The sequence below is a fragment of the Phycomyces blakesleeanus genome, assembly GCF_001638985.1.
Source record: "Phycomyces blakesleeanus NRRL 1555(-) unplaced genomic scaffold PHYBLscaffold_1, whole genome shotgun sequence".
NCBI classification, from domain to species: domain Eukaryota; kingdom Fungi; phylum Mucoromycota; class Mucoromycetes; order Mucorales; family Phycomycetaceae; genus Phycomyces; species Phycomyces blakesleeanus.
Window position 1 is genome coordinate 1553090 of NW_017265134.1, and position 16170 is coordinate 1569259.

General features: G+C 38.0%; 5 protein-coding genes across 5 annotated transcripts in view; 3 read left to right on the forward strand and 2 right to left on the reverse strand.

The window, feature by feature from the left end:
* Window positions 1-4601: 4601 nt before the first annotated feature.
* Window positions 4602-6169, reverse strand: PHYBLDRAFT_98697 (hypothetical protein; the record flags this gene model as incomplete). Its single annotated transcript, XM_018444069.1, has 5 exons — window positions 4602-4886; window positions 5035-5193; window positions 5280-5361; window positions 5535-5668; window positions 5744-6169. Coding segments are annotated over 5 exons (1086 nt in total), but the record flags the coding sequence as incomplete, so codon positions are not given.
* An 874-nt stretch (window positions 6170-7043) lies between these two features.
* Window positions 7044-7614, forward strand: PHYBLDRAFT_61797 (hypothetical protein; the record flags this gene model as incomplete). The annotated part of the gene is made up of 2 exons (XM_018440857.1): window positions 7044-7080; window positions 7235-7614. The coding sequence occupies 2 exons, from the start codon at window positions 7044-7046 to the stop codon at window positions 7612-7614; spliced, it is 417 nt and encodes a 138-aa protein (XP_018298787.1).
* A 452-nt stretch (window positions 7615-8066) lies between these two features.
* On the forward strand, window positions 8067-11255 carry PHYBLDRAFT_161387 (hypothetical protein; the record flags this gene model as incomplete). Its single annotated transcript, XM_018434390.1, has 2 exons — window positions 8067-8504; window positions 9969-11255. The coding sequence occupies 2 exons, from the start codon at window positions 8067-8069 to the stop codon at window positions 11253-11255; spliced, it is 1725 nt and encodes a 574-aa protein (XP_018298788.1).
* A 557-nt stretch (window positions 11256-11812) lies between these two features.
* On the forward strand, window positions 11813-15031 carry PHYBLDRAFT_76840 (hypothetical protein). Its single transcript, XM_018443193.1, has 9 exons — window positions 11813-12456; window positions 12617-12755; window positions 12806-13129; window positions 13221-13388; window positions 13459-13781; window positions 13844-13912; window positions 14043-14308; window positions 14390-14525; window positions 14634-15031. The coding sequence occupies exons 1-9, from the start codon at window positions 11962-11964 to the stop codon at window positions 14757-14759; spliced, it is 2046 nt and encodes a 681-aa protein (XP_018298789.1). The 5' UTR covers window positions 11813-11961; the 3' UTR covers window positions 14760-15031.
* A 244-nt stretch (window positions 15032-15275) lies between these two features.
* Window positions 15276-16170, reverse strand: part of PHYBLDRAFT_161389 (hypothetical protein) — a gene marked incomplete at both ends in the record, with an annotated part of 2190 nt that continues 1295 nt past the window's right edge. Inside the window, 2 exons of the mRNA XM_018434391.1 lie at window positions 15276-15526; window positions 15600-15901. Of these exons, the coding sequence (XP_018298790.1) occupies window positions 15276-15526; window positions 15600-15901 (553 nt within the window). The remainder of the gene's footprint in view (window positions 15527-15599; window positions 15902-16170) is intronic.

Genomic DNA, 16170 nt, shown 5'->3' on the forward strand with positions numbered 1-16170 from the left:
TCACATCTAACTACAAGGGTAAATTATTGGTTTCTCCTTATGATTTGCGTATTCAAGTGGTTCTTGTGATCTTGATTTTTTTGCGATTTATCTATTAAAGTATTGCGCAATTTTTTGATAAAGATTTTTTTTGTTAACCAAGTCAAAACGTTTCTCATGTTAAAAATAGTACCCATGTTTCATAAATAAATTCAAATAAAAATGATCAACTTTGTATTATCGTTAATAAACCTTTGATATATATATATATTGACTAGAAGCAATATTAAACACTGTTGTAACACCATTATTATTATGTAGAAACACAGACAAAGCAACAGCATATTCGATTATATTATAAAAAAAAAGAACAAAATATGGACCAAAAGAAGAGTTTTCAAAACAAAACCAAAAACCAAACAGCAAATGTGATTAATGTAGTATAAGCAAGGGCAATGACAAGAACACACTTGATAAAGTTAAAACCATTAGAGAATTGACTTAATAAAAGCTAAGGACGATTTAAGAGAGTGAGTTGAAGGATCTAATTCAAATATTCAATGTTCTTACACTTATACATATTCTTGACTGTATCATATATTCAAATCTAGCTATATATACTTATACAATTGATCTAAAAATATACGCCTGATACTGATTATTATCGAAGGTACCTCTGTAGAATAAAACTACATGACAGTTCATAGAATACAAAATACATTTCACAAGCTTTGTTTCTTTAAACGGTCATATCTAATACACATGTTCTAAATCCCGAAATAATGAGTAAGCTGCAAACAATAAGTAAACCAAAAAAAGTTTACCAATTCTTCAAAGTTGAGGCAACATACTATGTTAGCATACATTGTATTTAATGTATAATAACGCTGCCATATTTACAAATATTGCAGTCAAAGCTTAATATAGTTACAGAAGTATACTTTTATCATAAGTGCTCACGGAAGGTTCTCCTGGTAATTATAAGTCGTTTCTTGAAGTAGATTTTTTACTCTCATATATTTATTGTACTACAAATTTTCAGGCATAAAAAGTCAATCGTTCAGTACTTTGCACTGTAGTCGACCAATAAATACAAAAAAAAAGACATTTTCTATGAACTTTAAAAACGATATACCATATTTAAGCTCGAAACATTTCAATTTACGGATATACAGGCGAATATAGTCCATTTTTGCGTATAAAATACTTTATATGTCCAACGTGAGGGCTTCACTCTGCTTTAAAGTATATATATTGGACTATATCAGTTCTTCAGACGGTTTCTCTCTGGGTTTTGCACAAGCAGCTAGCAGCATTTAGTATTTCATACGACAAGGATATAACATTAGAATCTTTTAGAATTAAAATATATTGCCACAGAAATAGATGTTATAGACACAAACCTCTTTAATGAATAAGGTGGCGCGAGTCTAGATACCGAAATTGGAGTGTATACGAATAAAGATATTTCTGAAGAGGGGAATATTCCAATAAGTAGCATTGAAGGCACTCCAGATATTCTTTACCTGGACAGCTTTCTAGAAGAAATACTAGTACACAACAAGTCTTTCGTTAGAAATGGATAGCAAAGATATACAGAGCACAAATACTACCCATACTTTGTCTCTGTAATGGGAGTACTGACCCTGTCGTTGATTATTGTTATATGAGCAGATTATAACGTACACAGTGGGACACAATGGCTTATGTTGACATGGATTCTGAATCAAGTACTATGGGTGTCTTTGACTGGCTTAAAAAGCCTTGATGTATTATTATTACTTCTTTAAATATAATTGTTTTTGTCAATATTTTTGCAAGTGTTAAAATAAGTACCTTTCTCTACACAAATTTTGACAAGGTTGGCATTTACCAGGCTATATTTGGTAACACAGAAAAGAAGAAGAAGGATGAGCATAGTGTTCTATGCTAAATGCTTAAAGAACCTGTCATTGCATAGGGACGATTTTTTTTGAAACACAATCTTTACTGCGGCCCTTTAAAATACATCGTCTCAAGGTGTAAATATCGATATTGCGATCTTTAAATCTATTGATATCTCCATGGACATTGTTCTGATATTGATCAAAACAGCACTGGCCGACATCTATTAACGTGTTTTACAGCTTTACTTAGTACACAAAAATACAAATATCTGATTTGTTTTTGGGTGTATGTCGTGAGAGAATTTTAGTAGTAAGTATGGCTATGTGGTGTAAATATCCAATTTTTTTTAATTAGTAAATGGTTTTTTAAAAGTGAAAAAAGTGGATCGTTTGCTCAATATTTGAGAAATTGATGCCAAACGACTTTTATATGATGGATCTTAATGTTTTCAACCAGGCTACTTACAAATGTAAGAGATGTTTGCCTAGTCGATTTGGATCTCTGGCTGATTTTCTGTATTTAATTTGGTATTTTGATCAAAAACGATCTTTTTTTCTTCTTCTTTTTAGTAGACAAGTATTCAAATTATAATAAATATACCAAACGTTCATTATATATATAGCTTTGTATTTGAGTAATTTTTGTATATGTATATTTTTGTGTATGCCTTTTGACATTGTGTGCTTTTTTTTGTATATATAACTTATAAATAAGTGCGTTTTTTTTGTTCGTTTTTGTTTTATAGAAGTTTGGAATCGTAAATATCAAGGCATAAGAAATAAAGAATAAAAAAAGGATAAAAGACTGGGAAGAGAATGTGCGTGTCTGTGTTTGTGTCTGTGTTTGTGTTTGTATTTGTGTGTGTGTTAGTGTGTGTGTGTGTGTGTGTGTGTGAGTTGGTGTGTGTATTTGTGTGAAGAGAAGTAGATATATATATATATATATATAGAAAAGCGTTTGCGTGTTTGCAATGTACGTGAATTCTTTTTGGTTTTGGGTTTCTTTTGTTTTCTGCTTTTTTTTGCGAATTTTTGGTTTGTGGATTTTAGCAAAGACGTTGTCTGAGTTGACCGTCCAAAATCTTTCGTTGTCTACCGAGCCATGATGAAGGTGTCGAACGAACGGACATGCTCGAGGTGTCGCGATGATGGCGACGGGCCAAATCATACCATGCAGAAATGATCAATTGTTGCTCTCTTCTCGATTGAAGTCTGACATCGTGAATTTGTTTCTATTTTAGCCCAAAGAAAGAAATAGTAATAGTAATAATTGACAAAAACACACGCACAAACACACATATTAGTACTGATTGAAAAATATACATATAAAATAAAAGTTTACCTTGAGAAGATCATGCTCTTCTTCTTTTGTACGAGCGCGACCAAGAAGGCCACCGTCTTCTCTTCCGTTCATACCTCCAAAGCGAGCACTCATCTCCTGGTAAAGCTGACCATAAAGTTTTACCATCTAACGAAACGTAAATATAATCTTGGATTAGATTCCAAGAAACCAAAAAGGGTATTCAGACTGTTTTTACTTACATCTCTCACTTTACGGATCTTTCCTTGGGTCTCATTGATCTCTTCTTGGAGATGAAGTACGTGAATTTGGAGATTGGCATTTTCTTGCTTGATAATCTCAAGATCCGCACTTGAAGTCAATAAGAAAAGAAGAAGAAAAATCAAAGGTAATAAAATGGATTAATATATGTATATAGCAATCTTTTGCTTATTCATACATACAAACATGCATGTTTAATCAACACAAAATTTTTTTTAAAAAAAAAACAAATAGTTAGAAACTTACTCGCTCATTCCAGGTCTACCTTGAGATGCTTCATCTTCAGGGTGGTTATTGACTCCGTTAAGGTAATTGGCCTCTACCAACATACGGTTGATGTCATGGAGTTGCATCTTGGTGATATCCTCCAATCTATTCAGACGTTCCTGAATTCTGGTCTGTTCAGATTCAAACCGACCAAGACTTACTCCGTCCTTGGCTACACTGCGAGTTCCTTCAAACACAGCCGTCTCGAGTTTTGCAGTGGTTTCACGCAAATAGGCACCTTCTTTCTCAAGATCCAGAATACGTGACCGGAAAGCCATGATGGTCTGGGTTTGGTTAATAAGCGAGTCTGGAATGCCATTGCGGATCTGGGCAAGTTCCTTACGAAGCTGATCGCGCTCACTCAACACATTATTGTATGTCTGACATATATATATATATATATTATTATTATTTTTAAAAAAAAAGAGTTAATTAAAGAATGTTTAAAGAAATGAGAGTGAGATTCACTTGTTTATTTATTTATGTATTTATTACCTTTTCAAGTTGTTTTTTGGCTTGTTCTACAGCCTTGAGAGTTTCTGCTTCTTGAGCAGAATCAGGTGCGGATGTCTTGCTCTCTTCAGATTCCCTGATTTGTCTTTGTAATCGAACGATTGTCAAGCGCCTATCCAATAACAATGAGGATACAAAGTCTTGGTAATATATTTATATTTATATAAAATAAAAAGTGACAAGGACTTACAATTCTGTTATATTTGCGTTCTTTACATTCTCTTCCATAGTATTGTTAGGATTATCTACTTCGTCATCGATCACCACACTGGCTCTGTGGCTGACTAATCTATTGACTGGTTGAACTACAAGAAGAAATAAAGTAGATACATATAAGTATATACACGCACACACGCACACACACAATAGATCAATACAGAATAAAATAAAATAAACTTACCGACACCCAATTCATACTCTTTGATGTGCTCTTCCAACATCTGGACCTGTTCTGCATTGCGATCACGGTCGCTCTCAAGATAGGCACAGGTTTCTGCCATACCACGTAATTCTGCGTCTAGCCGGTCTCTTTCTTTGAGGATTTCTCGGTTACCTAGCTCGAGATGCTGGACTTGTTCTTTGTACGAATCCATCAAGGTTTTGAAAGCCAGTACTTTCCTGTACTCATCTTCTACTTGATGACTACGTTCCAATAGACTAGTATTTTGATCTTCAAGTGCCTACAACAATGTAATACAAAATATAAATATATGAAAGAAATTTATAAAAGAAAAAGGTATGATTTCAATAATTAAATGCATGTACTATGTATATGCACAATGTATATGCATATATATATATATATATATATAAATGATGGATTCTTACTTTGATCTGTCGTTTCAGCTCTGAAGTCTCTTCCACTTTCCGCTTGTATTTTTCAAGTGTATTTTCCAACTTCTGCATGCGTTCTGTAGTGTGACGATACTCTTCCAGCTGTTCTCTCAATCCTGATGCCTCTTCTGCTTGGACTGTCAGTTCATCGACCTAATAATAATAATAATAACTGTTATTATTTTCAATAATAATAATAATAATAATAGTCATAGTAAATAGGCTGTGCATAATATTACTTTTTTCTTTAATTCATGAATAGCAGACATATGGCTTTCCAACAAGGTCTCTGTCTCATGGCGTTTGTCTTCACTCCTCTCCCTATTTCCCCAATTCCCCCCTTATTTTGTTAGTAAATAATAATAATAATCAAGAGAAATGGTATTGGTAGTAGCAATAAGGGTTTTTATTATTCCATATAGTGCGATATGATTACTTGTCATTTCAGAATGTCTATTATAACAATTATCATTATTATTTTGGTTAAGACTTACAAATCTTGCTTCAGGTGATCGATTTCTGTTCTCATAACAAAGTCAGCTTTTCCTGTACTATTGGCTTGTGTAATCGCCTCATCCATGTCGCGTAACCTAGTCTTTAAATCCTCTTTTTCACCAATTACATCGTTCTAAAATAGCATTAAGTAACAATGATATCAACACCAAAAAAAAAGACAAAATCTTACAAGTCTGTCCCGGAGTACTTCATATTCAGTCAAGAGTTGAGTATGAGATGTCTCGTATTGTTTCTTTTCATCCAATATCTTTTCAAATTCAAGCTGGTACCGATAAGGCATATCAATGTCGATCAAGCTCTTTGTATTCGAAATAGATGACACCTGAGAAAGTCTATTGTTGTTGCTGTTCATTGGTGAAGGTTCATAGTCATTATTAAAATGACTCATGACTTGCTCAATCGAAACCATCAGACAGTGTTGACTCTTTTGGGTCAGACTCTGGATCATGTCAATGTAGATCCGGTTATTGTCTGATTGGACTGCAATTGCGATAATCATTTGGCAGACCAATAATATCTCGTGTTGGTCGGCATCTTTTGCAATAGCAGATACGTTTACGGTCGGAAGCAATTCTGGGTCTTGACCAAGGATTTCTTCAAAGTACCGAGTGATGAGTTTGTGGATTTTCTTTTGGTTGTTGAATCGAACGACCCAGTTGCTGGCTGTTTCTGTTGGAGTTATTTGTTTGAACCATTTAGGATCACTGTATATGATATGATATGTTATGATATGTTATGTTATGTATTGATTATTATTAATTAAATTAAAGTATTATGCTTTTTTTCTTCTTCTTTGGAATATAAAATGTGTAATAGATTTTAAAGGAGTATAAAAATAAGAATATTATGTGTATAAAGGAGAATGTAGGATAGTTACATGTCAGTGAGTACTTGAGAAAGGATGATGCCATCTGCTAGTTCAACCACGGTGTCAATAGGACTCGATTTACATTCAAATGTGTTGATCTATATAATGTGTAATGGTATCCATTTATATTTGTACACACACACACATATATATATATTCGAAATTTTATGATTAGTTAGATGACTTTGTTTAAAGGAGAGAGTTTTTTTTTCTTTTCTTTTAATAATCTTAATTAGAGTGTAATTTATGCTTGCCCATTCAACAAAGGCATCTTCCATGGTGGATTCCATCCGTGAGAATGTCATTTTTTTTATTGTTGGTTCTCTTTGTCTCTTCTTCTTCTTTGTTAAGAAAGGAAAGGAAAAAAGAAGTGATATATATATATAAAGAGAGAGAAAGAGGATAGAAAAGGGATAAAAAGAAGGGAAGAAATAAAAATTAAAAAATTAAAATAAGAAATAAAAAGGGGTGTGCGAATATGAGAGATAAAGATAGATAGAGAGATATATATTGTCTGTGTCTCTGTCTAGTGTCTGTGTCTAGTGTGTGTATGTGGTTATTTTATTATATTTTTCTCCCTTTCTCTCTTTAGGTTAAATTAGGGCCAAGAAGGCATAAAATGTCAGAAGAGGGTTTTCTACAGTTTTTATTGTATTGTATTGTATTGTACTGTATTTTATTTTATTTTATATAAAATATAATTAATTAATTTTGTCCTTTTTACCCCTACCAACACCGTGTGTAATCTATCACTGAGCGTCTTGATCTATTTCTATACTGGGATTTGTTGCACCAAGTTATTCTTTATAGGTCCTATCAAAGGAAAGATAGCTTACAACAGTTACGGCATGGCTTTTCCCGCTAAAGTACCGGACCCACCTATTGGGTCCACCACAACACTAGGTCAAGCCAATATAACCACTCCACAACCCTCTACTACTACCTCTACCACAACCAACACTAGGTCATATCTCGATGTCGCCACAGCCACTCCCGTCCCCGGTCAAGTACCAGTCGTTCTTTTCTCTAACTTGCCGACATCTACGGATCGCGTCTGGCGCGAAAGTACATCTCGTCATTCGGTATTCTTCACCCCACCAACTGATTCCACCCTTACCTACGGCGACGACGACCAAGACTCCCAGAATATCCTAACTGATGACGAGATGGCAGACGGCGATCATTCTTAAATTTATGATTAATATAGCCTCCATGAACTGCCGCGGACTTGTCAAGTCCGGAAACACCAATAATCGCTCTCTCTTTATTAGATATCTTCGCTCCCTCTCTCTAGACATACTTGCCCTTCAAGAAACTCACGCCAACACAGACGCTCTTCAACAGACGTTTCATCTTCAATTTCAAGCATCCGACTCACTATGGTCTCCTCACTGTGGTTTGGTTTCCCTCTCTCCCCTCATTTCTTTTACTGATCCTCTTTTTTCTCTCTGTGGTCGTTGCATTACTGCCACCGTTGTTCACTCTTCCAATTTGTTTGCCCCATTTCGTATTTGCGTTTTATATGTCCCTGCTTCATATCGTCCTCGATATGATTTTCTCACCTCTCTCCTATCCTCCCCACATCTTCTCCCTTCCCTTCCTTCTCGCTTTCTTATGCTAGGAGATTTTAATTATTCCTCATATGCAAATGCTTCTCGTACTGGCCTCGCGCCACGTCTATGGCTGCATTTTGTCTGACGCTCAACCTATGCCTACCTTTCATCGCGACCTTTCCTCTTCGACTATCGACTACATATATGCCTCCAAGGATATAGCGTCTTGTCACTCTTCGTCCACCGTCACATTTGTTCAGCCCCTGTGGACCGATCATTGCCTTGTACGTACCTGTCTTAGTTTTCCTATGCTGTCTCACATTGGTCGAGGTTTGTGGCGTGCGAACCCTCGTTTGGCGAACATCCCTTCCTTCCGCTCCTCCCTGTCCGACTGTCTTTCATCCTTCATACCACTACTCTCGCCTTCAATTTCCCCCCAATCACAGTGGGATCTGATCAAAGTCGAAGTGGCTCGTTTCACACGTTCATATTCACGCACAACCCGCCCATCACTTGCCACTTTGGAGGTAAAGCTTCGTAGTAAACGTGACCATTTGATACATAGATTTCGCCATCAACCTGCTCAGAACTTCCAGCTGCCCATCGTCGAGCGTCAACTTCAGCAAGTTCAACAGGAACGCACCGAGATACTAGCACTCCGCGCCGGAAAACACTGGAGAGAACAAGGCGAAACTTCCGCTGGGTTTTTGAAACGCACAGTTGCTTTTCGCCAAGCTCGAACCACAATAACCAGCCTCCGCCACCCCTTCACCGACACCTTATGCACTGATCCCGATGATCTTACGGAAGCTGCTGCTGCATTTTATGAAGATCTTTACACACCCGACCCTCCTGCTCAGACAGCTATCGACGACCTCCTCCTTCACTTGCCACCAGACCTCTTTCTTTCCGAAACTACCTCCACGACCCTCCTTAAACCCTTCACCTTGGATGACATCCGAGACGGCACCACTCGCACTCCTAATGCCAGTAGCCCTGGGCCGGATGGCCTGCCTTATGAGATTCTGCGATTAATTATGGATCATCCGATGTGTGCTGTCTTACTTGTTCGAATATTTAACGATGGGCTTGCCCTCGGTGTGTTCCCTTCGACCTGGCAATCAACCTACGTCTCTCTTCTTCCCAAGAAAGGTGACCTCACCTCCCTCCGCAACTGGCGCCCGATCGCTCTCATCAATACCGATGCCAAAGTGTTCACTCGCCTCATCAATCATCGCATGGTGCCTGCTGCTTCCTCCCTTGTTACGCCCTTCCAGACCGGGTTTGTCCAAGGACGCTTCATTGCTGACAATGGCATGCTGACCAAGTTGGTTATGGCACAGGCTAGACAGGACGGTTCATCTGGTATAGGCCTTCTTTTGGATCAGGAGAAAGCTTACGACAGAGTCCATCCCGACTACCTTCGCCAGGTCTTGCAGCATTTCAACTTTCCCCCTTCCCTCGTTACCTGTATATCTCAACTTTTCTTCTCTACACAGATTCGAATCAATGTCAATGGACACCTATCCCGATCATTCCTTCAGGCTCGTGGACTCCGGCAGGGTGATCCTCTTTCTCCTGTACTCTTTAACCTTGCATTCGAACCTTTGTTGCGTCGTGTGATTCATGATCCTTCCTTTGCCGGATTTTCTCCATCACCACGCACTGCTATTCCACCACCTCCGCCCATCAAGCTCTTGGCCTATGCCGACGATCTGCTAGTCTTTCTGCCTGATGCCGCCCACTTGTCCCGTCTTCATCATCATCTTCTCACATACTCTCATGCCTCCAATGCTCGCATCAATCTCCATAAAACTGAAGCTTTCTCCCTGTCCGGTCTTCCACTGCCAGAATGGCGCCCCGTCCTACAACAATTCGACATCACCGCCTGGTCTGACAGATCTTCCTCCACTCCCCTGCGATATCTCGGCTTTCCTCTTATTTAATCCTTACCTCAGCACAATTCTTTCTGTGACAACATTCTTTCCAAGATTGAATCTACCTGTAATATCCACCACTCTCGCTCTCTCTCTATTCGTGGCCGTGCCACAGTGCTCAACTCTCTCATCCTCTCTAAGCTCTGGCACGTCCTCAGAGTTGTCACTGTACCTCTATCCTTTTTCCGTCGACTTCGCTCGATCATGAGTAAGTTTATACAATACCGCTCCTTTCCTCCCATTTCTCTCGGCACTTTCTGCCAGCCTATTCGGCTCGGCGGTCTAGAGGTCCTTGATCCTCAGGTTCAACAGGCTGCTCTTCAGTTGTGCTGGCTCCGGCCTCTCGTCCGCTCTCCGCTGTCCCCCTCTGGCCTGGTCCCGCCTTGGTTCTCTTACGTCCTCCGCCTCGACTCCTCATCTGCTGATCCACTCGTTCCTTTGATATTTCCATCTCTCCGATCCTCTCATCAGCGTGATTTCGACTCTCCTCTGGCCACCCTACTTGCTACCATTGATCTTCTCCCTCACAACTTCTCTGACGTGGTAGTCAACCTCCCCACCTGTCTCTCTCTGCCTCTCTCCTATCTCACTACCGCACAACCAGACCACCCTCCCTTTCCATCTGCATGGCGCGATCTCCGGGTTTCCGACGCCTATGAAGTAGATCCTAGTTTCGGCGTGCTTGCCCAACGCCCCCTCCACCGCATACTCCGTCGTCCTATTGTCCTTCACCGGTTCTTCGAACGTCTCTACACTCGCTCTCTTGTCTTGCACCCTGTCCTGTATCGTGTCACCATTCCCCCCGCGATCTGTGCCATACAGTTTCCTTCGCTAGATATGCCTTCCGGTACAGCTGTCGATGTGCGTCCTTTCTTGACGGCTCTTGTCCCCGGCATCCCTTGGCATCGTTTGTCCACCCAGTCTTTCCGCCTACTCTGCAATTTCCACTCCAAATCCGCACGCCCCATAAGCCCCACACTCGTCCCTCGCCAGCTTCGTCGGTTTTGGTCCTTCCCCCTGCCGCATGGGGCCCGCAACGTTTGGTTTCGTGTCCTGCACAAGAACATTCCTTGCCGTTCTCGCCTCAATTCTAGGATCCCTACCGCTTTCCCAGACCCATCCTGTGCCCTCTGCTCTCACCCTCTGGACAATCAAACTCATTTTTTGTTCCAGTGTCCGGTCAAACTGTCCGTATGGTCGTCAATCTGGACGTTGTACTTCGCCCAGACCGCGACACCCACTGTCTTGCTTTCTGGTTTGCAATCCTTCACATTCCCTCCTTGCACCGATTCTTCTCTTTCTGCTGGCTATATGGCGCCATCATTGGCTGTTCATATTTGATCACGTTCCTTTTGTCTCCTCCGCTGCCTTTTCCACTGCTTCCTCTCTTCTCGACCGCCTCAAGAGCGAACTTGCTCTCGACTTTCCCCCCCTTTAGCTTCCTTCCATACCTCCACAATATATATAACCACAAACATATAAATAGAAAAACATTGTAAAAATATAAAAGCCAAAAACAAGTCGTGATTTTCCTCTTTTGCCTTGCAGCATAGAGGCTCACTAATAAACTAGAGCCTTCGGCTCCCTACAAAAAAAATACAACAGTTACGGCTTTTTTTTTGTACAAATTATTATTATTATTATAATAAATATACTGTATATAAATACATATATATATTCACACCAAGATATACTACTTTTATATACATATAAAGAATATCACCTTATATATATATATATTATTTATACCAATTACTCTTATACTTGAAGAAATTCACAAGCATAGTATCTTTGTAGGCAAATTCAAGTTCTGATATATTATAATAGCCTACATATACATATAAAAGTACATATAAAAATACAAATACAAATACAAATACAAATATATTTAATATTCATTTTAATCGATTTAATCATTTTGTATTTGTATTTCAATTTATGTATATATATATAATATTTTTATTTTATTTTACTTTTATTTTGTAATAATTGTCATCAACCTCTTGTCATTCAACCTATTCATTGTTGTCATTGTTATATTTACACTATGGATGAGTCATCGATTCGACATCCAAACCCAAGAAACAAACCCGCAGTCCCACCACCACTCATCATCTCCCCTACCTTAAATCCTTCATACAGTAGTCCGAACAGCTTCCAAGCACTTGACCCTACTTTTAAACACGTCAGAAGCCAATCGACGCTTTTACCTACCAAGAAGAAGCGAAAGAAGAGAAACAGATCTCTTCTCGCACGTATTCCTTCACCATTAGCACCTGCTGAATCTCCAGTCTTGCCTACACCGGTACAATCACCAACGACAACGACAACAACAACGACAACAATAAGACCAGATACGACCACGACAGAAAAATCAACAGCAGCACCACCACCAGCAGAAACAGCTAATCAAAATGGACCAAGTTTCTCTTTCTGGGATTATCTGCGGGATGAATTGACGGTGTCTGATTTTGATAGTGGGCAGGAAATTAAGCGTGAGAGGGTTACGAATTTCTTGGCTGTTCCTGGTGCACTTGAAAAGGTATTGTATATTGTTGTGTAAATTCATTTGTACTGAATGGATTTCAAAGAATTAATTTTTTTTAAAGAAAAGTATGACTAAATGAATATCTAATTATTTATTATTATTATTATTATTATCACATTCTCTTCTTCGTCCTTTGTATGTGTATATTTAATAGTTGATGGGATTTGGGTTTGTGGTCTGCTTGGATTCATTTCTCTACACTTTTACCATCTTACCTCTTCGGTTCTTTCTGGCACTGTACCATTTCGCATTCAATTTCTTTCACAATCTACAATGGTTTCTATTCCGCAAACCAAAGTAAGTATCTTTTATATATTATATAATTATTATATTAATGATAAATCAAGTGTTGTTCGGCTTCGACCTTCTCAAAAATGCGATCTTTTGAAAGGATTGTTGATTACAATCACTTGTATTTCAATGTGTTCATTCGACCCCTCAAGACTATACCATTTTATCCGTGGCCAAGCGGTTCTCAAACTATATGTGGTTTTTAATGTTCTCGAGATCTGTGACAAGTTGTGCTGTTCGGTTGGTGTCGATATCCTGGATGCCTTGTTTTCAAAAGCCACACTTGGCGAACCTGGTCAGAGTATCGGAAGAGCTGCCTATGCCAAACGTCAATTGAAGCCACTTACCTTGTTCTTACTGGCAACTGGATACATGAGTAAATATTATTATTACTTTCTAATAATTATAAAGCTATTCTTGTGTATATATTTGATTTTATTGTTAATATTTTTTTTTGTATCTTTTAGTTGTCCATACTTCGGTTCTATTCTTTCAAATGATCACTCTCAATGTTGCAATCAACTTTTATTCCAATGCGCTCTTGTCTCTCTTGATTTCCAACCAGTTTGTCGAGATTAAACAATCAGTTTTCAAAAAGTTTGAAAAAGAGAATTTGTTTCAACTCAGTTGTAGTGGTAAGAAATAGTTTTTTTTTTTAAAAAAAAAAGACCCCCCCCCCACAAATTCATGTTATTTTTTATGTAGATATTGTTGAAAGGTTTCAACAGGTAGTCTTCTTGGTAATTATCACATTAAGAAACGTCGTCGAGCTGTCCGAATCCTCTCCGTCTTCAATCCTGCCGTCGACCTTTGTTCCTCTGTTCAAACTACCTGCCTCAATGCCACTCAATACACTTATGACGCCGGTCGTTATGGTTATTGCCTCGGAACTTATGGTGGACTGGCTCAAGCATGCTTTTATCACCAAATTTAATCAGATTAGGCCTTCGATATATGGAAAATATACAGATATCCTGTGCAAGGATCTTGTGATCGGAAGTCCCAGTCGATCCAGTGGACAGCGACATGTAAGAAGCAGGTTTTCTTTATTTTATTTTTTTATTTATTTATTTAAACATGTATATTATAGGCATTTGTAGATCAATCTCCAGTGGTATCTCGTAGACTAGGTCTTCCAGTTCTTCCTCTTGCATGCATGGTAAAGTATATGTATAATAATTTAATTCAAATAATTAAACTATCAATTAATTTGTGTGTGTGTGTGTGTGTACTGTGTACTAAATGCTATGTGTATTGATATAATAATATGATATTCTTTATTTATTTAGCAGGTTCGCATGATGCAACAACTATTGCCTATGATTTTCATGTCTCACCACAGTCAATCAGGGCACGGGGTCTCGGTTGCATCAATGCTTACCAACAGTCTATTGAATTATTTAACCGACCACCATGGGACTGTGAGCAGAATGTTACCAGCCCACATTCAAGTCGTCGTACTTTCGATAGCCGAATGTGGGTGGTTAGAGCAAGGTCTAGACAAAGTTTTTAGAGTTGTGACCTGGACAGCAGTCATAGCTATTATGGCACTCTGGTAAGTTGATATACATATATATATATAAAATAAATAAATAAATAAGCATACTTATATACATATATATATATATATATATAGTCTTTTGGCTATCAAAATATTGGTAGGAATTCACTTGTTAGATTATGCCTACAAGAGATACTCTAGTATGGAAGCACGTCAGAAAGCAGACGATGAAAAGGAAAATGAAATGAAATCAATGAAAAAGGAAGAAGAGGTACAAAGAAAAAAAAAAGATGACTTTGACAAGTAATTCGAAATAAGACATATATGTATATATTAAAATAATAATAATATATGTATATTTGTATATTTGTTCTTGTAGGAATATCGCACTGGTGTACGCAACTACCTTAATGATACTTCTGACAATGTCATGGGTCAGAAGCCTATAAAGTACACACTAGAGAATGTCGACAGATTTTCCATGGTCAGAAGCCGTATTCCATAATTATACTACTGTACAAACAACAAAACAACAAAAAACAAGAATGACTAAAAGGAAGATAAAAACAAAACAAAGAATTTACTATACATATATGAGAAATAGATAGACAATTATATAGATAGATATATAGATCAAGAGTAAGCATAGGATGATCTAACAGGAGCCAAAGCGTAAAATGCATGTGTGTCTGTGTGTATATCATTTTATTTTATATTTTATATTTTATATTTTATTTAACGTTGCAAGAATAAAAGAAAAGGAAGATAAATATATATAAAAATGCGTGTGTATAAGTAAGTAGGTAAGTAGGTAAGTAGGTAGGTAGGTAGGTAGGTATGTATGTATGTATGTAGGTATGTGCGTATGTGCGTATATTTGGGAGTGTTCTGTGAAAGTGTGTGATAGACAGAGAGTAAGGGAAGAATACTGTAATTGTAACTGTGATTGTAATGGTGTGTGTTGGGGGATATAAAAGAGAGAGAAAAGATGAAGCAAATGGATGAAGATGAATATAAATGATCATGATCGAAGAGAAATGGTGTGGGGATATGTGGGAGCTTCTTTATAGGCCACCAAGGCTTTGAGACTAGCGGCAACCAGCAGATAGGCAGCTTCTGAAGCATATTCATGGATATGGTATCTTTCATCTGCGCGTAACAGAGCCTTTACACAAATCATACCAACCTCTTCAATCTTTTGGTGAACCTGCCATCTGTGATCTGCCCACAGAATAAACCGGAGCAGGTTTTCAAACACAAGATATACCAAGTCTACAATAGAACACAAAATACAGATCAATAAGAAAGATATATAAGCTTGATTTTTTTTTGTATTTATTCTTACCTGGCAAGGGAGATTGTTTGATGAACACTGCAAAGGACACACTGGTATCAATTACACGTTGACTGAATCTTTTGAATCGACTGGTTGGTTCTGGTGAAGTTTGATTGGAGCAGATTGACTTTGGTCTGTATGACCAAAAGGTATTCAATACAGGTGATAATAGAGATAGTGGTGAAGGCGAAGGTGAAGGCAAGGATGAGGGTGAGTATGAAAATGAGGGTGGAAACTCGGATAAATTTGAGAGAGATCCGGGATTGTTATGTAGTGTAGCCAAATGAATTATCCCAACGCGTTCCTGAACACTATTATATGTATACAACAACAAAAAAGAAGGGGGGGAAATAAAAGGTTAATTGAGTGAGTCGATTAATGAATAATTGAATGGATGATATAAAAGCTGTTAGTAATAATAAAGCCAAATAAAATAATAAGGGGGGGAATATGATTTTGGAGGGGAAATAGAAATAGAAAAAAAAGGATAGAGGGCAAAGGGGGGGGGGGGGGGGGGGGGGGGTAAAGCCCTATTTTTTCCTTCCCTTCCAAAAAAAAAAAAAAAAAAGGGGCCCCCCCC